Here is a 23,037-nt window from a genome sequence, read left to right on the forward strand (position 1 = left end):
TGCACTGTGAAGGACATGGCTTGGGGTCACCTGCCAGCACATCTCCCTGACCATTGTCTTGTTGAGTCACTTTTCTCTTGCTGTAGAACTACTTCAACTGCAACTCTGCTTTCACAGCATAGTCTAGCGCAAATATGTATTTCCCCCATCAGATGCTTCCAAAAATATGTGTTTCCCCCAACAGATGTTCCCTACTATCCCTGGATATMGAGTACTGACAGTAAGAGATGTACTGAAAGTGGCATACCATATGTAAAATATTATCTGGTGTCATGTCAACCTCTCCATCATTCATTCAACATTGAATCATCTCCCTTGTGGAAGAGGTTAGGCTGTATCTCACACCATATTCTGTCTGGTTTTTAGTAGGACATAGAAAAATATTTGCTTTTTGTTGTGTTGCATCTACCAGCATTTAAATTGACATGGTTTCTTCCAGTTGCCTCTTRTTTAGTGCAATGCCATGTTGGACAAGTGTCTCTGCGAAGCAACTGTGACTGATCTTTATTTAGCAAGAATACAGAGGACAACAGATCACTGTTGAGGTTGGAAAGTATTTTGTAGTAGTGAAAAGCCTCCTATAGTGCCTTCCTATCCAAGCAACTTCAGCAGCTTTTCATTTGCTCATTCAAATAACAACAAATCCAACGCTGTGACGTACATAGGAATTATCATATCTGTATGGAGTCTCAAAAAAGAAGAGAAATCGAGTTCCCAGGATTTCCCAGGATCTGCTGCAAGATTGCAACACTTTCAGAAARTTTTGTTTGATTTAAAAGTTTACATTTACTAGAACTGCCTTGCTGGGACCTTATGCYGTGTGACTCTCATCCACTCGGAAACTGTTCTAAGTTCCTTCACCCTCAAAGCCTGAAACTGCCCTCTGCTCCKTCACCCTTTACCCATTAAAACAAATAACATGACCCTTTTGTATSCACAAAGCAATGATACAGTAAAGACCTTTGGCTCTTGCAAATGCCAGACCCCAAAACAGATTATAAAAAATATTTATTAAGAAAGGGCTACAAAATAACATTTATTGTTATTCCTGATTYCACTTTGATTTCTCCTTGACATCTGCACAGTAGAGTCTGTTAGTAAGTTAGAAACTTCAATTGACTTGTTATTGTATGCCTACATGACATATACTAGCAGCTGGAGGAGGAAATGTCATTGAATAATTACAGAAAAAAGGGCTGGAAAGAGACTTGAGAGTCCATTCCAATGCTTGGGCTGGGTAATCCAGGTTGTAATTATGTCTCGAAAACAGCTGCTTGACGGTTTTTAAAAGTTGGTGATGATGAAGGTACTGCAAACTCCATAGTCAGTCTCGTCTAGCACTGTCCTTACCATTAGAAAGTCTGTTTTATGTCTAAGTGGTGGAGAACAGATAATTAAGTTTCTCTTTATGTATAACTTTCAGTCTTGAAGATTATGTTATCCTCATTAAAAAAAAAAAAGTCTGTTACTTTCAATTTGTCCTTACAGATTGTGTTTTGTATTCCTAATGTTATTTTCCTAACTCTTCTCTACAGTCCTCCTGAAACACACCACGCATAGCTGGATGTGGTGCTCCAGGCTGAGGCTTTGCCCCTGGCAAAYGCAATGTACAATTTAATATGTCTTACATTTTTACACATGCCAATAGCACACTGAGTGTCTATTTTTCCAACAAGGTCATCTGCTGTATGACTGAGGGTCAGATAAACTGCTCTTCAGAGAGAAAGTACAAACGCTGAAGGTGAGGGAGCTGTGYCAGGGCAGGGAGATGTTGACTCCCATGCCCTAGAACTGCTCTCAGCAGGCAGCACATGGAACATGAAAAATGCAAATAAATTATGTAACTAATAATTGTGAAAGTTTCCAAGGGACAAAGGAAACTCTCCAGAGGTTACAACTAGTGACAAAAAGACAAGGCAGTTTGAACAATACCTGTAGCCATCTGTGTCTCTTCACTAATCATTCATTTAAACAGCAGGAGACTTCACAACATTGTCTTCACCACTGCAGAGACTAGAAGTGAAATGATTTTCCATTTTAAGCAGCAGTGGAAATAGTGCAACAGGAAAGAATGCATAAAGAACAGATCTCCCTGATAAAATTGTTTGAGGGCAGTCTCCTTTTACTTCAAAAAGAGAAACAAAAAATGTGTGAGGAAAATCAGGAGCAGTAAGTTTAGGAGTCTGGGAATTAATTAATTAAATCTTAGCCCTACATAGCCCATTGGGAAAGAACTGGCTCTTTGACAAAGCTGTCGTAAGACTGTGTAATCAGTAGCACATAGATCGTTCAGAGATATGTGAAAAGATGCTGAGCACCTAAGTCAATGCTGGTATGACGCAGATGTCAGGTTCAAGGCAGCTTGCCAAAAGCAGTGCATTGGATGTTGATAAAGGCATTACGTATCTCATATGTAGTATGAATTGGATTGAAAATACAACAGAAGATGTTATTCAGAGGACCCATGCAAAAGTCAGTAGCAGTAGCAAAAGTTCACCTGAATTCCTCTATATTGAGAAACACACAGCTGAGAACTGGCAAGTGCTTAAGAAATATGATTGGGTGCAAGATATGACTTGTGAGCAGGAACTGATTTTCATCAGAGGTAATAAAACCCATCTGCCTGTGGAAGAAGCTGGCCAACTCAAGGTCAGAGGGGAACTAAAGCCCTTCTTAAAGGGAGACAGAAATTTGAGTGGCTGCCAATCAAAGTGGCTGCAAAATCAGTCAATGTTAGAACCAGTCCAAATGATCTCTATGCAAAAAGAAAGTAGCCATTCAAAGTTTACCTCATGTAAGATTGCACTACTAATTGTTGTAGACATAAAACCTGTAAAGTATTAGCCAGTTACTAGGAATTTCAGGATTGGGTCAGAACATGAATACCAGTTCTGAGGYAGGAGTTTGTAGCTACATTCTGTGACGCTCACCTGCAAAGACAACTTTGCAACACTGATGAGAGCATGAGTTCTGTGGGCTGCTCATCCTTTAACAACTGAAATGTAAAATTTCTGGGAAGTTTCTAATGGATTTGGATTGCTTTAYGGAACTATTTTCATTGTATGAAGCACTTACAGCATACTGGAACCCAAATTTTTGATTCCTTATGCTTTATCAAATATTGCATCCAGCAAGGCTACATCCAGCTTCTTATTGAGAATTGGGCAGGCGTTACCCCTTTCTCCACCAGACAATAAGCTTAAATAAAGATTCCTAGCCTCCAGCCTCTCCCTGAGATTAGCGAGGGSAGCAATGCCGCAGGGTGTTTTGCCCTTTCCGGGGTAGCGCATGCCATCCGCTTCCAAGGCAGTGGACTGACAGCAGCAGCAGGGCTGCATCGTGGGGGTATGTCCTTAGGAGCACTCCTGGCAGCTCTTCACTCAGAAATAGAGAGCACCGAGTTGCCAAGAACACTCTGCCTTTACGGGCAGCGAAAGAGCTGATTCCAGCTATTTCCAACTATTTCTTCCCAGGGAGCCCTGAGCTCTGGACCGGAGTAGTTCTGGCACTCATCCAGCCTTCACGGAGTGGTGACTGTCACCTGTAGAGAGGTTGAGATCTGCCGGGCTGGATAGCCCCTTTCCTTTTGGACAGGCACTGGATATGTGTYACAAAGCTACGTAAAGTTTGTGTACTGAATCCATAATTTCAGCGCCGGTAATGCGAAGATACCTAGTTAGAATTGCATAAAACCGCGTAATCATGATAGTAACAGTAAGTCACCTGTGTAACCGTTKTGTCAATATTCAAGGGAGTATTTTAAAGAGCAAAGTAATTATTGAGTTCCCTCACACAGCAGGKAGCTAAAGGTTTCTGTATCGCCTCAGGAAAGCTTAGCCCAGGTACTGCGGAGCAGTCGCTGCCAGCACATGCGCCCATATGATCGTAAACCGAGGGGCAAAATCAATGTCCTTACAGGTAATGATGAGGAGAAACCCTGCGGGGCGAGTTACCCACTCGTTAACCGGGGAAAGCTGAAACACCGGCACAGCCGCTCCGTTCTCCTGGGGCAGGAATGCTAATGGAAAATGCCCCCGTGCCCAGTAGTGTCCCAAGGCCAGCGGCGAGGGGAGACCGCTGACTGCAAGGTCAGCGTAGTTAATCTTTTCCCCCGATAATTACAGCCGGCTCGGCGGACCCTTCAAACCAACCGCGGCTTTACACCCACCCCTTCCACACCCCACTCCTGGCTCGGCCCTTCGAATCAGCCCGCCCCGGGGCGGAGCCCCGCGTTCCCCAAAAGCCGCCGCGGCCGCGGGGAGTGGCGCTGGGATTTGGGAGCGGAGGGATCGGCGTGGCGGGACGCAGAGTCTGGCAGGGCTCGGTGGTGAGTGGAGATATGGTGGCTGTTCTACTYCTGTCGTCTTCAGGTCATGGGGGGGTGGGAGACCATCTTTCGTGTGTAGTTTATGCAGTCGTTATTGCCTCCCTGGAGCCGAGTCCATTTTCAGTAGCTAAAACTTCTACAAACTCCAGTATACTGTGTACTTAGTACGTTAGCGATGTTTTCGCCCGATGTATAATTTGATGTGTGACTTTTCAAGCCTGCTCTCCCATGAGGGAAATACCGAGCTATTTAAGTGATTCATTCTTTTATGGAAYCCGGGCTTTTGGGTTTATTCCGGTCACGCTGTGGTTAAAAGAAAGAAGACTCRCTTCTGATCTCTGCAGAAAGTGCGTGGATGAATCTCCAATGTCCTTTAGAGTCGAATAGCCTCTCTGGCATCATTGATGTTCAGGGTACAACAGTGTATGTTTGATAAAGATAGTATTTTTCTAGGAAAACTGGAGACCTTAATTTATTTGAAAATGATGGCTGGATTATCTTTTTAACTAGTTTGTCACTCACTCAACTGGTACGGGATTCTTCTAAGGAGACATTTACTATTTTTGTTGATATAGGGAAGGAGTTCTGAATACGAAGCAAACCAAGAATTCGGAATATGAACGGAAAATGAGACAGCTGAGGTCATGGGGCGAAATTACTGGCTGGTGTGTCTTTTTGATTTTTTTTTTTTTTTTTTTTTTTTTTTTTTTTTTTTTTTTTTTTTTTTTTTTTTTTTTTTTAGAACTCTTCCTCTGTACTCTTTTTTTTTTCTCCTTTCTACTTCTCCCTACTTTTGCCTAAAGTATGGAAATCTAGAAGGAGGGCTGGAGGATGGAAGTGGAAAGATTCATAGGGTTAATTTGGCATACCGGCAGGAGTTGAGACTCACAAGCCTTTCAGATGTACAGACCTTGACCTTCACCTTGGGMTCTGTCAAAAGAAGAGTGTGCTACAAAATTTTTTTGTTAGGGTATACTATGTATATATTGAAGCTTSAACTAATAATCTGTATTAATTCTGTATATATTGAATAATTTGTAAATCTGTGCAAATTGAAAACTATTTGGCTGTGCTCAGAATTACTTAGAAAAAGTGARTAGTATTCATTGTCGAGGCAGAGTAAAATATGAAACAAACAGAAAAAGGATATATTTTAGTTGTATTAGTGTAACAGTATTTGTGATAGATGAAAATTTGTTTTAATTTGTTGAGGGGCTTAACTGTCAATTTTGATGAGTTTCTCAGGAGCAAAGATCAGGTTTGTGGCTGACAGTGGTCAAACTGAGCTTGGGTTTGTCTATTTTAATTAAAGGATCTGCCRTTAGTCATAGCAGAACAGGATTATGAGGAACTTGGAACTGGAACTGGCCTTCCTCTGATACAGGGTCATGTCCATGTGGCTCTGCCTCATTCATATTGAGAAGCTGGCATAGTCTAAGCCTGTTTGTCCAGACCTCTGTACTGCATTCTTTTTTGCAGTATAGTGGGGTGTCCTTATTTGTCTTTACTTGTTTACTTTTTTGTTTTGTTTTTTTGGTGGGTGGTTTGGTTGGTTTTGTTTGGTTTGTTTTTTTTTTGTTTGTTTGCTTTGTTTGGAAGAGTAAGATGGATTTCTTACATGTGTGTTGAATATGTGTGTTTTTTTTTTGAATATGTGTAGTTTTTAGCTTCTTTTTTCCCTCTTCTGTCAGAGGACCCAGGTAACTCCTCATGAAGTGAAGATGATAAAAGGAAAAYTAGTGCTGCAGAAACTGTTCAGGCCTGCTGAGTGTCCGCAATTCTGAAAATTTATTTAGGTGCTGGATTATTGGAATTTCTAGAGGAGGRGACTAAAGAAGGTTCAGCTGTACAAACGGCAGGGCTAAGTAAACTGGTGTATTGGTGATATTTTCCAGCTGGGTGCTATGGGTGAATGAGCAGGGGAGTGTAGGTGCCAATGGAAATACTTGCAAGTACAATTTCCCCCATAAAATTGATTGGCAAAAATGAGAGTAGACTGCAATGTTTAGGAGGATATTACAGAAATGAAATGTATTTATATTGTGAGGAAGRGAAAAATAACCTGTGGAGAGACCTGCTTTGTTTTGGGAAGGGCAATCTTGTATTGGCTGGACTAGTTTGGTTTTGAAGTTATCTCTTCTAAGATAATTGGATTACTTTTAACATCTTGCAAAGCATATGCTATAGTTAATTGCAATTTGTGTCATTCACTTAATTGACACAATTTTCATGYAACAGTCACAAGAATTAATATTGTGAACACTGGTAGCAGAAATAGGTCTAAATGAAGCAAGGTGGTGTATGCACCCTTATTTTTTCTGTCCAAGTGGACCAGCTCAGCTCACGTTGATGCTACTAATCAGAAAAATGAAGTTTTGTAATGACTGTCTTAAAAGTTCTACTTGATTGCAGGATGTAKTTGAGCTAGTTCAGCTTGGTAAAAACCTTTGGAGGCGATACACTGCAGTGCTCCTTAACATTGTGCCTGGGAGACAAACTGCTTTACCCTTTCATGGTGAGGAGAGTGATGGCCCAAATACACAATAGACACTGATATGAACCCAGATGCCTCTCTGTGGTTTTCCTCACTTTCTTCTGATTGTCGAAAGTATTAAATGTTTTTTTTTTTTTTACCACTGGAGTGTTTGAAAGGTCCATTTTAAATGGACCAGGCACCAAGATTTTACTAAGTGTTAATGTATTTATGACCTGTACTTACAAAAGCATTAAATATTCCCCTTTCACAGAAAGAGGAACCAATAATGCCAGCACTGAACTGGAAGCCCTTTATCTACGGAGGTTTAGCATCGATCACAGCAGAATGTGGTAAGTGTTTCCTTTAAGTGTTGAATTTATTTTCTTCACTTGGATAGTCCCTATGTAAAACAAGTTTGGTTCCATGCTGTCAGTGACACAGTAGTACTATTGGAGTATTGTGGCCTACAGCATAGTTTTTTTGTATAATGCTGATTGGAAAGTTGCAACAGAGATTATATCAATGTCAGAACACGTGTGTCTGTAAATTCTCATCCCTGCTGAGTCTCGTTTTTATACGTGTTTTACCTTTATGTTTTATTATTTGGTATTTGTGTGATGTGTTCCTAGACAGTGTCATAAGTWGGTACTCTTTTTGATTTGCTACATAGACAAGTTAAGCTCTGAACCTGTACATTTTTCTCTTAGCTTTCCTGAGTATCTATGTTRCAGTTTAAATTCCCTTTTCTTGAATGTAAGTGGCTGCTTAGATTTGAACACTTAAATTTGGCAGTAAGCATCATCAAATAATTGCTGTAGTGAGACAGGACAGCTGATGTTTTAGGTCTACTCTAAAGACAAACCTAAAATATCACTGTCCTTATCTTATCTGAAATGCAACCCCCCTGCTTTGAGCAGGGACATCTTCAGTTAGCTCAAGTTGCTCAAAGCCTTGTTCAATCTGACTTTGAATGATTTCCRGGATGGGACAGATTTCTGCTTAGGAAACTTGTGCAAACATGAGTTTGAAACTATGACTTGACTGGATATGGCCAATAATGCCAAAAGCTTTGTAAGGAAGACAATTTGTGAAAGCTTTGTTTGTCTGGTAARCCTCATTTGAACAGGTGTAGTTAATCTTGACTGCTGTTAGTGCTTAGGTGAGTATGGCATGCTGAGATGGCCTTTTTCCTGGATGGATTTGCTTTCTGAACCCTTTGGGATGGGAAGCATGGAGACTGGACATAACMTAGCAGCAAGCTGCAGGAAAGCAGTGACAGAAATAGGTACTGCTGCAATTGCTTGTTCAGATACTAGGCCAGAATCTGTATAGCTTGTCATATAGAATTTATGTGCCTTCAGTCATGTGCTTCTCAAAGGTTTTGGTAGAATACACTTGCAAATTCTGTACATGCTTGGCATGGCAGAATCCTGGTCAGCATGGCAGTTTACAACCAGGTAATGTCATGTTGCCTGAAAATATAGTGAATGTGGAATGTAAACACAGGAAGTAGGCAGGGCCTCTGACAGGTCTGTAGAAGAAACTAGGTGAAAGAATGTGAAGCACTCCTTTAAAAGGAAGTCTTGGTTAGAATGACTTTTTTCCCATGAGAGTACTTTTATATATTTTAGTGTCTAAGAAATGTTGCTGTTTCTTGGATGATGTTCTTTGTTGTCTTTGGTTAGGTAGGTACTTGATTAATTTTATCACTGATTTTCCTTTAAGGTACTTTCCCGATTGATCTGACCAAAACACGTCTCCAGGTTCAAGGTCAAGTTAATGATGCCAAATATAAAGAGATCCGCTACCGTGGAATGGTGCATGCACTCATCAGAATATGCAAAGAAGAAGGATTGAAAGCCTTATACTCTGGGTAGGGTTAACTGGCCTGCATCAATGGCTTATGAACAGACTATTGATAAGCCCATTGTATGTGAATATTTGGGTTTCAGGATTATAAAGTGTTTGGTTAGTCTTAACCTGGAATTTGGAAGATCAACCTTAGATACCTTCAGTGCTGCACACTGCAATAGCATTTCATATTTATAAAACCCCTTGAACAAACAACAAAATCTAATTGATAAAAGAGCTGAGCATAAGGGTACTCTCTACAGTGCTGCTATGGTTGTTCCATCTCTCAGAATTAAAATTGAATTGACCTTTGTCTATAAATGAKCATGCTTTTCTTCAAAACATGCAAACTGGTGGGGGAATTATGTTTCAGACATGCCTGCCAGCTATTTTATAGATTACAAGTTGAAGCATGATCTAATAGTAATCACTACACAGTTCATTCTTGTTCTTGCAGGCTTTATTTAAAAAAATAAAAACCAAAACCTAAAAATGTTTGAGATGTGAAAAACCTCCAAGCTTGTTTTGTTTATAATGAGTTTAAAATGTTGATTTAAATGAACAAACCTTTCTCTGCTAGATGTCTCTGACTTTTCTGCACTAGGAAGTATTTTCTGATCAGTTTTTGAGCATAAATGTTATTGTTGCTTGTTTTTACAGGATTGCACCTGCWATGCTACGGCAAGCTTCATATGGAACTATAAAAATAGGCACTTACCAGAGCTTAAAAAGAATATTTGTTGAGCGTCCAGAAGGTGAGTGGTTATTTTCCATTTAATTGGTTGATTTGCTTGAAGCTGATTGTTTCCATTTGGTATCTTACTGTAGCATTTCAACAAGTCTACAGAGAAGACATTCCTTATACCAGTTACCAAGGATAACTCAGCAGAGCAGGTTTTATGGCTTTGTAACTGGCACTCTCTGGTTAAATGAGAGGAGGCATCATTCTGTCCTAATGCATCTTAAGCTTTGTAAATATGTAAACTCTTTTTGTTTGTGAAATAGATGAAACCCTGATGATGAATGTTCTGTGTGGCGTTCTTTCGGGAGTAATCTCGTCATCTATTGCCAACCCTACAGATGTCTTAAAGGTAATTATGCAGAGCATGTCTTTTTAGTTTTTCTTCTCTTCTGAAGTAAGAACACTCTCCTGATGAATATAGGATTTGTTTTGTAACCCTATTTATTCTTGTCTCTTAACTTCTAAAAAATCAGTAGCATCCTGAATTCTTGGAACCTTCTTCTGGTCCAAATGAATTATTTGGAAGTATGCATGAGGAAAGTGAAGGCTGGGGCAGTAGCTGGATACACATAACTTTTTCTGACTATGGGGAGAGAGTAACTTTCATGCTGTAGTGTTTGTGTGGAAGCCACACTGCACATTTCATGTGTAGTTCTTGTTAACGCTGTTACACTAAGATGTTTCTAGAGCTCAAAATAGGTGAACGTCAATTCAGATGCAAGAGTTTTGGTGAGTGCTACTCATACTGTAAGATTCCTTAAGAATTTTGCAAATGTGTGCCCCAAGGAAATGGCATTCCAGTATCAGTCATTTAAAGTGAATTAATGAAATAATCAACTCTTTAAGAAACTATTAGCTTAATTATAGTTACTTGCATTTATCTTACAACACTGGAGCTTGTGACTTATACATCTGCTCCTAATGAAAAGGAAGTCAAGATAACTCTTACGTTCTTYTGAAACCACTAAAATCTTAATCCTTCATAGTGCTAGTGTGGTTATGTAGTGGCATTTCGAACATAAGCTTGTATTTCAAGTGTGACCTCAATTAGTTACTTCCTAAAAATATGTCCACTTAATGTGTTGCCAAACTTGTATTTGGAAGTTACCTTGGCAGGTTCCTCAGGATGTTCTTATAAATGTACAGGGTTGAAGACTACTGTTCTCACTTACTGAAGCATTAATCTTTTTAACCTTTTATTTCAACATGTTAGTGTGAGACAACTGTAAAGGACATCCTGCAGAACCCATCTGCCAGTCTTATCTAAATGGAGGAGTGTACTACAYAGAAATAGAAGTGACTTAATGCAGCTAAAAGTTCTGCCACATACTTGTTCAAAATTAGCAGSTGCATTTGGATAGTTAAGGCAAAAGATTGCACCATGGTTTAATTTATATTCAAAGAGAAATTGCCTTTGCTGCTTAAAATTTTAATTCAATAGTTTATTATAATTTTATTATTTTATTGGTCGTATTTTTAATTTTATCTTCAAATCAATCTCAGATCAGAATGCAAGCCCAAGGTAGTGTGATTCAAGGAGGAATGATGGGAAACTTCATACAGATCTACCAAAAGGAAGGCACTAAAGGATTATGGAAGGCAAGTTTTTTTAACTGTATCTTACACTTCAAGTACACTTTCTTGCTCAATTGAATTTCAAGTACTCCTACAGTGTTCTCAGCTGAAATATGGAGGATTTAATACGTCTGTCATTTGTCATGACTTCTTCACTGCTGGTGTCTCAGTGCTTTCAGGTGAAGGGTTACTGCCAGCCTTGTGTGCAAGGATTAGCTGCCATTTGGGAAAGGGAAGATAAATGTAGGCTTCAGTTAGGGTGACTGACTCTAGGAATAGTTCAGGAACCTTTGGCACAACGCCTCTAAATCTTTATGCTCTGTTTTAAAACATGCTAAAGAACATTTGGAAGCAAAGGAGCTAATGAGCATCCCCTCTAGCTCAGGAATTCTCACATTCAGTCTTAAAATTGTCTCTTACGCCAGTTGTAGTCAATGACTGTATAACAACTGAAGACTCAAAATGGACAATTATTTTGAAACAGCTGGAAAAGAGGAATGTTTTTCTATTAGTGTGCTTTTCTCACAAAGTTTCTTCATGTTCAGTTTTCTGTTCATCCTCCTTACTTTGTCAGTTTTTCAGCTAGCAGCAAAGGAGCACTGTTTTTGAGATTTTAGCTGACTGTTGATGCAAGAATTGAGATGTTAGGCAGAGACAGCAAATAACTTAGAGGATCTGAAGCTGTCATTCTGTGTGGAGAAGTGATTTATATGTTATTTCAAATTTGTGTTTTTGGAGCATGTACATCTAAGATTTGTACCAGTTAGCCTTATTTGAATTTACAATGTTCTTAACACATTTATGGTGTGTTGCTTTATAAGAGCTTCATTTTTCTAATAGTGTACCAAGGTTGAATTTAAGCTTTGACTGTGTCCTTTCTTTTGCCAGGGAGTATCACTGACAGCACAGAGAGCTGCAATTGTTGTTGGAGTGGAATTGCCAATGTATGACCTTACCAAGAAACACCTAATTATGTCTGGATTTATGGGGGATACAGTATATACTCACTTCCTGTAAGTTTGTGTAACTGTTTGTGACTTAGCATTGGTTAGTTCTTGCTGTAGAGGAGATGAGTGTTTTGCATTTTCTATCATCTGACTAGATGTAAATATACTTCTGATGTGTTTATAGTTTTTAATGTAATAGCATCTCAAATGGTAGCATGTAGCATGGAAGCTAATTTTATTTAGGCTTTGGATTTAACTTCCTTTTGAAATATGGAAATTTGTTTTGTGGGTGGGGTGAGTCACTCAACTGTGCAAATTGAGGTTAGAAGAAAGTCACAGTMAAATATTATACTCAAGGGCACAAACATATTTTCAGTCATACTGTATATGTAAGGCTGTATAGGTATAGCAAATCTCCAAAATTATGCTTTTATAGTAAATGAAAAGTAACTTTTCACATCCATTCACTGATTTGATTTTTAACTAAAAGCATTAAACAGTCATTATTACTGTGTTTCCTGGGAAGGGGAAATTCTTGTGCATCTCTGTGTGGTAGATCAGATTTCATTAAACCCTTCTTTTATTAGTTCCAGTTTTGCCTGTGGGTTAGCTGGAGCTCTTGCATCCAACCCAGTTGATGTTGTGAGGACACGCATGATGAATCAGAAAAGCCAGCAACATGGGGGACACTCAGCYTACAAGGGCACTTTGGATTGCTTGGTACAGGTGAATACTTCATGTATCTGCATAAATAGAAACTGTTGCCACCAAGCAAGGGTTTTGCTGTAGAGCTCAAAATGGTTCTGTTTTCCCTAGTAAATTAGCTTTTTCATAATGTTCAAAAGGACTATGCAGCCAATAATGCACTAMGTGTGAAAAGTATTCTTGACAGAAAGGCAGGAAGAAAGTTAGTGTCTGCTGCAGAACTTTGCTTCCTTTGGGTGCTTGGATGAAGAGAGGAAGGCTCTCAGCAGCAGTCTCTCTTTCTTAAGTTTATRCTGTGTCAGGCTGACAGAAAATTACCATTTCCTAGGTCAGTTCTTAAAGAACAAGATCTTCTAGAAGAGATGGTTTCCTCTGTTGCTTACTGCATAATGGAAAGCCTAGTAGAGCCAGAGGCAAGGTCAGCCTCTGATTTTGATTACTTTGATTTGGTTTCTTAAGTCTCTAAATTTGGTATGAGGTGGGAGCATGATGGCCTTTTATGTGGAGAAGAATGGATAGTAAGCTATTGGTGTCAACCTGCTGACTGATCAGTCCAAGTCGCATTGTCTTGTGAAATTCTGTGAGGTCCATAAAGCAAAGTGAAATATTTCAAGGGACTGCCTAATGTTCAGGTTTACAGGCAGTACTCTGCAAGGCGTTTGGGGGGTGGGGGGGGGGAGAGAAATGTTTGGGCTTTTTGGTTCTTTTTTTTGGGGGGGAGAGGAGGTGGGGCCAAGTGCAGGAATGCAATTTGGATTAATCTTGTTTTTACCTAGTGAAATGTGTTTCTTTGTCCTGTCAGACAATAAGTTTAAGGTTACAGGACTAAGCCACCCCTTTGACTATATCAAGTCTGATATAGTCTTGTTAGCTGAGATGTTGTCTGGATTTCTCACTAAAAAAAAATTACAGAAGTGTGTTGTTGTTATGTTTTTGGTTTTTTCCCCCTAGACATGGAAGAATGAAGGCTTTTTTGCCCTGTATAAAGGTTTTTGGCCAAACTGGTTAAGACTTGGTCCTTGGAATATCATTGTATCCTTTTTAAAGGTGTGCAAAACCACTGAGCCATACAACAGCAAGRATTGTTTTTCACAGAATTACTCAGTGTGGGAAGTGTCATATCAGCTCAGATATTCCCTTTTTTCTATGAATGRAAAATTGTGTAGTTGACAGGTTTTTTTTAGTCCACTGCTTCCAGTCAGATTGAATTTGTGATTCACATGAAGTGAATATTAAAACATGATCTTAAAAAACAATTTTCTGCTCTTCCAATTTCAGCCCTGTCCATTTCCTTTGTTTTGAGCCTAGTTTTAAACAAAATTGACCAGGTGAGTTAGAAATGGGGGCTCTCTCCAGAACTGGGGAAACGGTTGGCAGTTAACGATGCAATCTTTTTGTTTTAGTCTCACACAATTTTGGCTTTGTTTCAAGAGCCAGCTGATGAGAGCCATGGGAAGTGGGTTGGTAGTAGTGTTTTTTACCATGAACAAACCTTCTGTAGCCCATCAGAGCTACATGAGCAGAGACTCTTAAGGGCTTTTGCAGTATTATCCTGTCTCTTCAGTCCTGGGTTTAAGATCCTGAGGAAGAAGGAATGGGAAAGTAATTTCTGTCACCAGCCTTAAAGCAAGTTTGATTGTTCTGCCTAGTATTGTGTAAAAAAGTGGCCAACCTGCAGCATGGTGTAGGAAAGAACAAGGAGTGGAATGCAGTTTCACACAGATGCAGCTGATCGTCAGTAGCAAAGTGACCAGTTTGCACTGCATGAACATGAAACAGTTTTCCTTAATCAGCTGTCCCAGTTCTTTCTGACATATGAACAGCTGAAGAAGCTGGATGCCTGACATGCTGAGCTGTGTACAGAATTCTGTTAATGTACTGASTTTAGAGCAAAGTGGAAGTTGTCTTGAGTGTTTGCTCTTTATTGTCCGAGCTGCTGGCCAAAGGAAGATGTTACTGCAAGACTGAGTGAGAAGAGCCTGGAAGTGATTTCAAGGCAAACTGGCTTCTGTGACCATGGCTTGTGCATGTGATTCAGTGCATGATGTGCACTGTCTTCCAGACTGAACTGAGCATGGTGGAATACCTTCTGTCAACTRTTTCAATGCTCTTGAATGTAAAGATCTCTCATGCAACTTTGTGCATCTGAGTCTCAAAGCAGAGTGTTTTGAGTCAAAGAACAGTTTATTTCTTCTGTATTTCTGTAGATTTCCATAAAGGAAGGAAAGGAAAAGGATTTCTGTAAAGGAGAAAAGTATTTCTGTAAGGAAGATAAGCAGAACCAAGGAGCTGGGCTTTTCCTGATTTCAGAAGTATATACAATTTGAGGGTAATAGCTTAGAGCTTCCAGTTAACTGGAAGTGTCACAAGACATCRTTGCTGGCTTTCAAGTTGGCAGTATAAAATCTGCTTCTGGTTTTGAAGCTTTCCTGTGTTTTAAGTTCTGAGATGTCTGCATAATTTGCTGGGAGTAATCCAGCTTCATTAGCAAGTGTGGTTGCTACAGTTGACAGTTTTGCRTAGCTTGAAGAAATTTGTGGGTTTTTTTCCAATGTATCATTCTTGCTGTTCAGCATAAGTGGTTCTTCAACACATTCATATGTAAATTGCAAGTAGGAATGAAGTTCAAACAAGTTCATACCCATCGGCTGATCTTGCAGAGCAACTTTCCATGCCTCTCCCATCACTGGGAAGAACTACTGGTTACTGGCTGGTTTAGGTGTCATCTTGAGGTGCAAGTTTTACACTGAGCAGTCAGGCTCTGTCATGCAGGTGCCTGTGACAAGAACCAAACCCTCCAAAAGTGAATCTACTACAAAGACTGCTTTCCTTCTTGAAACAGACACCCAAATCCAGAACTAGTGAAYACTTTCATATACCAAAGAGGCTTAAGTTGCTGTTACGCACAAGGAAACACTTGACGTGGAAATCAACCACAGCCTTCTATAAAACACTACCTTTAGGCTTAAAGGTTTATYAAAACTTCAGGGCCATTAACTAAACAGTTACAGCAGGCTGCTTCTTAAATGCTGCTGTTAAATTCTGGGAAAAAGCAATGTGTGAGATGCAAGTCCATGGGATGGATCTGTGTTTAGAGAGGTCAGCAAAGCAGGATGCATAGCTTTGTATTTTTGTGGTATTGTGTTAATATTTTACACGTTTTTCACAGAATCATGCATTCCACTTAAAGAAATTTYGTTGCGATTTCAAAATTACTGTAATAAATTAAAACTACTAATTTTGAATTCACAAATGGGTTTTTTAATGCACAAGGCACTTTCTTTCCTAAAGGACAATGTTTTCTATATWTAGGGGCACGCTGAGGTGCAGTGTTTCCCCTTAAAATTGTTTCTGTGCTTTAATAAAAACAATTGTAAATATTTTTGTATGCTGTGTAAGCAAAGTGTATGTTTTACATTTTTAAGCCTATTAAAAGTATTAAAATGTAAGGTGTGYTGACTCAGAACTGCTTTCACTTTTTAAGTTTCAAGTGTTAGTGGGGTGTTTCAAATACTTCAAGCTGATTAAGAAAGGAAGGCTGTTGCTGGCATTGAACTGGATACTCAGTTATTTGGATACCAAACTCTTGGTTATTTATCCAAGGCAGACTAAAGCTGCTGCAGTTCAATGCTTGTCTTGCTATGACTTATGGCTGAATAACATGCACTGACCACAGGTTTTCACTATTCTTTGGCATATCTTAAACAGTAACACCATTTCCCCTGCTTTTACAGAAACTGGTCTGAAACAGATCAATCATCTTTGCTTTGTGTAGCCWCAGAGTAAGTTTATCACACTGGTAACCAGACTAGGGTTCTGAATATCATGTGTGGTAGGATAAATGTGATAGACCAGCTCTGAGGGGGATGAAGAATCTGCCACTTGGGAGTGACAGTAACTGCCCTGCACTAGTTAATCTGTGAGGAAGCTGCAGAGGGAGAGCTGGGCAAGATGGAGTGRCATCAACTGCTAAGCACCAAATGCAAAACAGTGAAATAGTAGTTCAAGATCTCAGCTGAGACTATTGCAGTGAATCCCTSCAGTTCTTTTCAACCTCTGTAATTCTGCTGTGCCTTAGTTAGGATTTGGTGTGTAATGATAAAAGRTTTAAGTTTACAAAAATGAAAAACAAACCAAGATGATGGCCTTTGCTGCCTCAGGAAAGAAGGCTCCAGGAAACGGAAGGAGTGAGTCAGCTGCCACGCTGCCCACCAGTGTCCTTGGGACAGCCATGGATGTGGCGGTCTCTGCCTGGAGGTTCAACCAGACCAAGTGCAGGTTCTACRCTTTGGCCACAACACCCCCTTGCAGTGCTGCTGGCTGGGGAAAGGGGCTGGAGAGTGACCCAGCAGAAAAGGACCTGRGAGTGCTAGCCAACAGCAGCTGAACACAAGCCAGGYGTGCCCAGGTGGCTCCGAAGGCCAATGGCATTCTGGCCTGTATCAGCAACAGTGTGGTCCCTGTACCTGGCACTGGTGAGGCCACATTTCAAGTGCTATGTCCAGTTCTGGGCCCCACAATTCAGGAATTGAGGTGCTGGAGCATGTCCAGGAAAGGGCAGCCGAGCTGAGGAAGGGCCAGGAGCACAAATCCCATGAGAGGGGTTGAGGGAGCTGGGATGTGTAGCCTGGAKAAAAGGAGGCTCAGCAGGGACCTCATCACTCCTACAGCCACCGGGAAGGAGGGTGTGCTCAGGGGGTGGTGTCCTCTCCCATGGAACCAGCAACACAGTGAGAGGACAAAGCCTCCCGCTGCACCAGGGGAGATCCAGGTTGGATATCGGGGAATTTCTTCTCAGGGTCGGTAGACGTGGGAATGGGCTGCCCAGGARTGTGGTGGAATCACCGTCCCTGGGAGTGCTTAAGGAATGACTTGGACGTGGCACTCAGTGCCATGGTCTAGYTGMCATGSAAGTGTTTGGTCCTRGGTTGGACTCGACAATCCGAGGTCTTTTCCAAGCGAGTCTGTGATCCCGTGCATCCATCTGGGGACTCGGGGGTGCCGCAGCCGCCCCCGCTCCTCCAAGGCGCCAGGGGGCGCTATGCCGGCCAGCCGCCCCTCATGACGCACTTATCCCTGCCTGCTCGTGACGTCACTGCCACGCGACGCGGCGCGGTGCGCTCCGAGCCTCCCCCGGAAGCGCCGCCCCGCTCCCGGCGTTCCGCCGCCCTCCCGGCCCCGCTCCCGGCCCCGCTCCCGGCCCGTCCCGGCCGCCCGTCCCGCCGCCGGCAGCATGCTGGAACCGCCGCCCGCGGAGCCGCCGCTCGCGGCCAGGGACGTGCGGGACCGCCTCAGCCTCTGGGACCGCCGCCCGCAGCCCACCGCGCCGCTCAGCGAGCGCCAGACCGACTCGGTGCTGGAGCTGAAGGCGGCCGCCGAGAACCTGCCGGTGCCTCCCGAGGTGAGGCGGCGGCGCTGCCCGGTCCGGAGGGGCAGCGGGCGGGAGCGAGGGCGGGGGGTGGCGGTGCCACGTCGCCAGGCGGGCGGGTGTGACGGCCCTGCCCGGCCAGAGCGGCTGGGCCTGCGGGGCCGCGCCTGCTCCCGGGCTTTAGGGGTCTCAGCAGCGTTCTGCCATCCGGACTGCGCCCGCACCGCGTCCCCAGCCTCTCGCCCTCCCTCGGGGGCTCGCTCTGCCTGCAGCCTTCCCGAGGAACCCCATGCCGCCRGTCCGCCCGCCCTGGCTTGCAGGGATTTGTAGGCAGTGGTGGGAGCTCTCCTCTAAGAATCCACGGACTTTCTTTGCCTGCCCTCGCTGCTTGCTCCAGTCCACCAGCATTTGTCCTCTTGAAACTGGGAGGTTTAGTGGWAGAGTTCATTCTTTTAGTCCTCTTAACGTGATCTGTACCAATGTGTAGCTRTTGGCGCCAGTCTTATTTCCTGGTACGACTTGCAGGCTCTCGAATGAGCTGTGGAAAGGCGGTAATAGTGGTAAAAAGCTTAATGATTCGTCAGCACCATAGAGGACATAGTMTGTCACTTAGCTATAGCACTCCAAACTCTGACAGAGAGATTATTTATGAGCTTTCCCTTGTATACAAAGGGTGGTGGAGCAGAATGTTTGCATTCCCTAAGTGCACTTTTCAGCAGTGGATTTGTATTTGAGCAGGATCATAGCACAAGAGATAGTGCCATAAAATCAACAAAGTTTGCTCTCAGCAAGTGTCTGAAAGCTCCRAACTGCAAAAGGGACTGTGTAAAGCAATTCCTTTCTCAAATGCACCTGTTTCAATTAATCCTTCCTGGTTCCTCTTTTTTTTGTGTAAGCAGTATGCAAAAAGTAAATATTGGCAGGCATTCAAAATGAGTGTAGAAGGATGTCCTGCTATGAGAGGATGTTCCTAAGGATCTAAACCAGCTTTGCAACAAGGCAGGTGCTGTATTTGCCAGTCAGGACAACAGCAATGCTAAGACATTTTGTTCTTCGGGGAGGTGGGACAGTGGTGTCTCAGCTGCCCTGAAACAGCAGTCTCTGATGGACTTGCCTTTCCCTCCATATTAGACATGAGAGAAACCCTGGCTCCCCTTCCAGAGTCAGCTCTGTTTTGTGGGGCAGGGCAGAGAGGTGTGTGGAAGTTGGACAATGTATAACTATCTGTGCTTTTTCAAATAGTTGAAATATGATGGTTCCTTCTTTGCTGGACTAGTATGACCAGGCAAGGAATATTTTACTGAGTTGTTTTCTAGACAGATAACAGTTTGTAGTTAAGCAATATTTTCTGTTTTTACCCTACTGATTTTCTTAGAAAACATACAATTCATACATATCATGTAATTAAAGAGGATATTAGTTAAATGTATATAACAGGTTTCTTTTCTTGAATTAATTTCTTCCATACAAGTTAATTAATAGCCTCCTGTCATACTTGGAGGATGATATAAATAAAGGATGGATAAATAGGATGATATAAATAAAGGATGATAAATTGAGATACAACTTATCCCAAGGTAATTTTTTCTATATTTTTCTTGCTTAAACAAAATAATTGTGGCTAAAAAATAATTCCTGTTCAGCAGAGCTATTTCTTGTCTTCCAAATAATCATGGCAGCGTTAAGTCTTGAATTTCCCTTGAATATCTGGCAAAAAAATCTGACAGTTCCTGAGTGGTGTTTTTAAATGTGTAGGTGTAGTAGTTGGTGTAATGGTTGGAYGCAGTGATCTTAGAGGTCTCTGTAAACTTAATGATTCTGTGATTATCATATTGATAGATAAAATGTCCATTGCATTTGTTTCTTCAAAAACAGATGCCTGTAATTTTCTTATTTTATTTCTTTGGATTTCTTTACAGTTGAGCTGCACTTACTAATTCTCAGTGAGTTGCCTAACCAAAGTTTTGGTGTTTTATGAACAGCTTCCAATTGAGGACTTGTGCAGCCTGACATCCCAGTCACTGCCTGTTATGCTGACAGCTGCGGTGCCAGAATCCACAGAGGATGTCCTTTTGAAGGGATTTACATCACTGGGGATGGAGGATGAAAGAATTGAAACAGCACAGCAGGTAAGTGATACTGAATACCCTCCAAGATGAAGTGATCTTCAGAGAATTCTGTTAGTGTCTGTGTATCTTSCATAGCTTTTGGTGGGTTTGCTAAATCTTTTGGGCTGTTTTCAAGATGCATAAGGGGAAATTTGGGGAAAAGTCTTCAGTGATAGGTACTTTTTCTGTTTGGAGTGGAGTCTAATGTGAGAATAAGGCACCCCTTCAGTGAAGTGGTGTTGCTGTTAATGTAGAAGAATCTCCACTTTCTAATGTGATACTCTTGTTCTTGTGCAAATAAAGTCAGATGAAATTCAATTTTTCCCAYTTTAGCTTAGTTGAGGAATAGAATGGAATGTTTCAATTGCAAAGGACCTATAGTGAGGAATTTCTTTCCTAGATTAATAATTGAATTSTGAAACAGCTCTGTTTTTAACGAAAGCTCATCTTCATTTCATAGATCATAGATTTTATTTTGTTTTTAATTGATTGCATGTGATATCTCTGTTGTTCACACCATAAAATCTCTTCTAGTTCTTCTCCTGGTTTGCTCAGGTGCAAACACAGATGGATCAAGATGAAGGTGCCAAGTATAGGTACGTGTTCTTCCTTTCCCTATAAGCAGTTCCACCCTTGAAGAACTTCATCTTGGCCATTAATGTTAGCATGTGTTCRCATTCAGTTGGCGAGGAATGTGGGAATGTTCTGGAGCACTGGAGCTTTCCAAGGCTGTGTGCCTCACTCCCATCCTGAAGGCTGCTGCCCAGGTGGCAGAGCAGTTCAAGGGATGCAGATTTCCTTCTGAACTGTGCAGTGTATTTAGACAGATGGAAATTAGATTAGGCTTATAGACAGGGCTGTAGACAAAGGCAATCTAAGAGCTTTCCTATGCATTTTCCATTCCAATTGCTGCTGCTATTGGAATGGCATCCTCTGAGAGTGAGACTGTGTAAGCAGATATGGCTGGTGGTCCTTTCTGTTCTCACCATTTGGCACAACAGTGACAATAGCTATGATTCTGAATCTGCATTCCCTGCATTCCTYGGCACTTTGCTCAACTCCAGTTTTGAGTCTTGCCATTCTCATCTATTTTCATCTGACTGATTTTCCCGTCAGCTCAGAAGAACCCCTTCCCACTGACTTTCACAGTTACTTCTTTACAGTCTGAAGTACAGCTGAATGAATTAGCTAAATTTGCTGGTGGCTTTTATGGAAACTGGCTTGTGTTTTGAGACTTCATAAACTTGCCCTTGGCCACAAAGGGATGCTGCTCTATTTCCTCTTCTGTTTTACCTCTGCTTTTCTTTGGGCTGTTTCTTCCTCTTCTGCTCTGACATTTGAGGACACGTGATTTTTCTTAAAAGCAGAGRGTTAGGTATATACTGAGCCCATGATCTGATCATTAAGAACGTAAAAAGAGTATCAGGCTTGCATTTTGTCATTTGACATGTCCATAGTAGTGCACACAGGTGCTTCAATGTGGCATGGATGCTCAGTGGTTTTCAAGATGGCCAATATGTAACTGTCTGCAGGAGGCCAAAGGTGCAGGAGGACAATAAGTAAGTTCTTTGCTTGGTGCATGTGGATGACGAGAATTATTTTACTTGCAGCTTTCAAGTGGTAAAGTAGAACTCAGAAGTTTTCGCAGACATCCAAGTGTAATTAAATGTTAATGATGCTTTAGGTTAGCCAAATGCTTGAAATAATATTAATAGCTATTATTTAGAGTTTCTGTCTGCATTGAGCCTTAGATAACTTTGGGGACATTAGACACCAGGTCTGTTTCATCTAAGCCTCTTTCAATCCTCACATTAAGTTTTGAATCCTCTAGATAGTTTCAACCACTTCAGGAGAGAAAAAATAATTTCTAAATGGAAACTGAAAATTGTATAGAAGGGACATAAATTAACACCCTGGTGGGAGCAAGGCAGGTAGAATTTGGCTGCTTGAAGTAGTCACTGTGTTTGTGCTGCCCATTTAGAGAGATTCACATGCTCCAGACCAGCCGTGGTGGAAGCTGCTGCTTTGTAGGTAGGCTTGCTGTAAGGAATGTCAGGGAAATGGAGTGGCTATTCCAGACCCTTCAGCTCTGTTATTTCTGCAGCTGATGAATCATCTGCTTRTTGTGCACTCTTGCTTGCTATAAGTGATCTCTTATTCCTAGAGGGAGAAAGGTTGTGGCAGTGTCCCTGCAGGCAGCTGGATTTGCAAATACAGAAAGGGAAATTTTACTTCTGTTATCTGTTGGTTCTCTTTTTCTAGACAGATGAGGGATTACTTGTCTGGCTTTCAGGAGCAGTGTGATGCTATCTTGAATGATGTGAATAGTGCCCTTCAGCACCTGGAGTCACTGCAAAAACAGTATCTTTTTGTGTCCACAAAGACAGGAACGCTACATGAGGCCTGTGAACAGCTTTTGAAAGAGCAGGTAATCTTTGATGGGAGGATTACTGGGTACTACTAAGACATCTTAAATGGAAGTTTCTTTTTCTTGGGCTGGGAAAACATCTGAGCTATGGTAGCARTCCCTCCATTTGCTTTGGACCTAAATTTTTGGGTGTGTTTCACTTGYTGCTGGGGTGTCAGGCTCTAAAGTAAAATGTTCAGTATGTGTCAGTATATGCTTTAATGAAGAAAACTAGCTGAGGGCAGCTTTTGTAACTGATGCCTGACAAGTGCAAACTGTACTGAAATTAATAATTCATATCACTTGCAGAAGTATTTTGAGCTGGGTACTGCAAGAAGAAGGATCTTTAAAGTTGCCAGCTTATTTCCCAGATAAACTGCTGCTTTTTCCTGATGAACTGCTTCAATAGTGATACAATGAACTTTTTTTTTTTTTTTTTTTTTTAAATCAGATTAGATAAAGGACAACTTTTTAAGATTCCAATCCTGAAATACAGGATTTCTACAGATCTCCATAATACTGATGGCAGCA

General features: G+C 41.5%; 2 protein-coding genes across 2 annotated transcripts in view; both read left to right on the forward strand.

Annotated features, from left to right (window-relative positions):
- Positions 1-4,249: 4,249 nt before the first annotated feature.
- SLC25A30 (solute carrier family 25 member 30) lies at positions 4,250-16,076 on the forward strand. The gene is made up of 11 exons (XM_057374718.1): positions 4,250-4,327; positions 4,903-4,992; positions 7,075-7,153; positions 8,529-8,676; positions 9,315-9,409; positions 9,660-9,745; positions 10,900-10,999; positions 11,864-11,984; positions 12,506-12,644; positions 13,575-13,655; positions 14,426-16,076. The coding sequence occupies exons 2-11, from the start codon at positions 4,972-4,974 to the stop codon at positions 14,465-14,467; spliced, it is 912 nt and encodes a 303-aa protein (XP_057230701.1). The 5' UTR covers positions 4,250-4,327; positions 4,903-4,971; the 3' UTR covers positions 14,468-16,076.
- Positions 16,077-17,776: 1,700 nt separating this feature from the next.
- The window catches only part of COG3 (component of oligomeric golgi complex 3), a 32,052-nt gene continuing 26,791 nt past the window's right edge, over positions 17,777-23,037 (forward strand). Inside the window, exons 1-4 of the mRNA XM_057374696.1 lie at positions 17,777-18,024; positions 19,974-20,120; positions 20,634-20,695; positions 22,362-22,527. Coding sequence (XP_057230679.1) covers positions 17,857-18,024; positions 19,974-20,120; positions 20,634-20,695; positions 22,362-22,527 — 543 coding nt within the window. The 5' untranslated portion in view covers positions 17,777-17,856. The remainder of the gene's footprint in view (positions 18,025-19,973; positions 20,121-20,633; positions 20,696-22,361; positions 22,528-23,037) is intronic.

This window comes from Malurus melanocephalus, unplaced genomic scaffold (genome assembly GCF_030028575.1).
Source record: "Malurus melanocephalus ecotype Western Australia unplaced genomic scaffold, MMel_1.1 scaffold_231, whole genome shotgun sequence".
Classification (NCBI taxonomy): Eukaryota; Metazoa; Chordata; class Aves; order Passeriformes; family Maluridae; genus Malurus; species Malurus melanocephalus.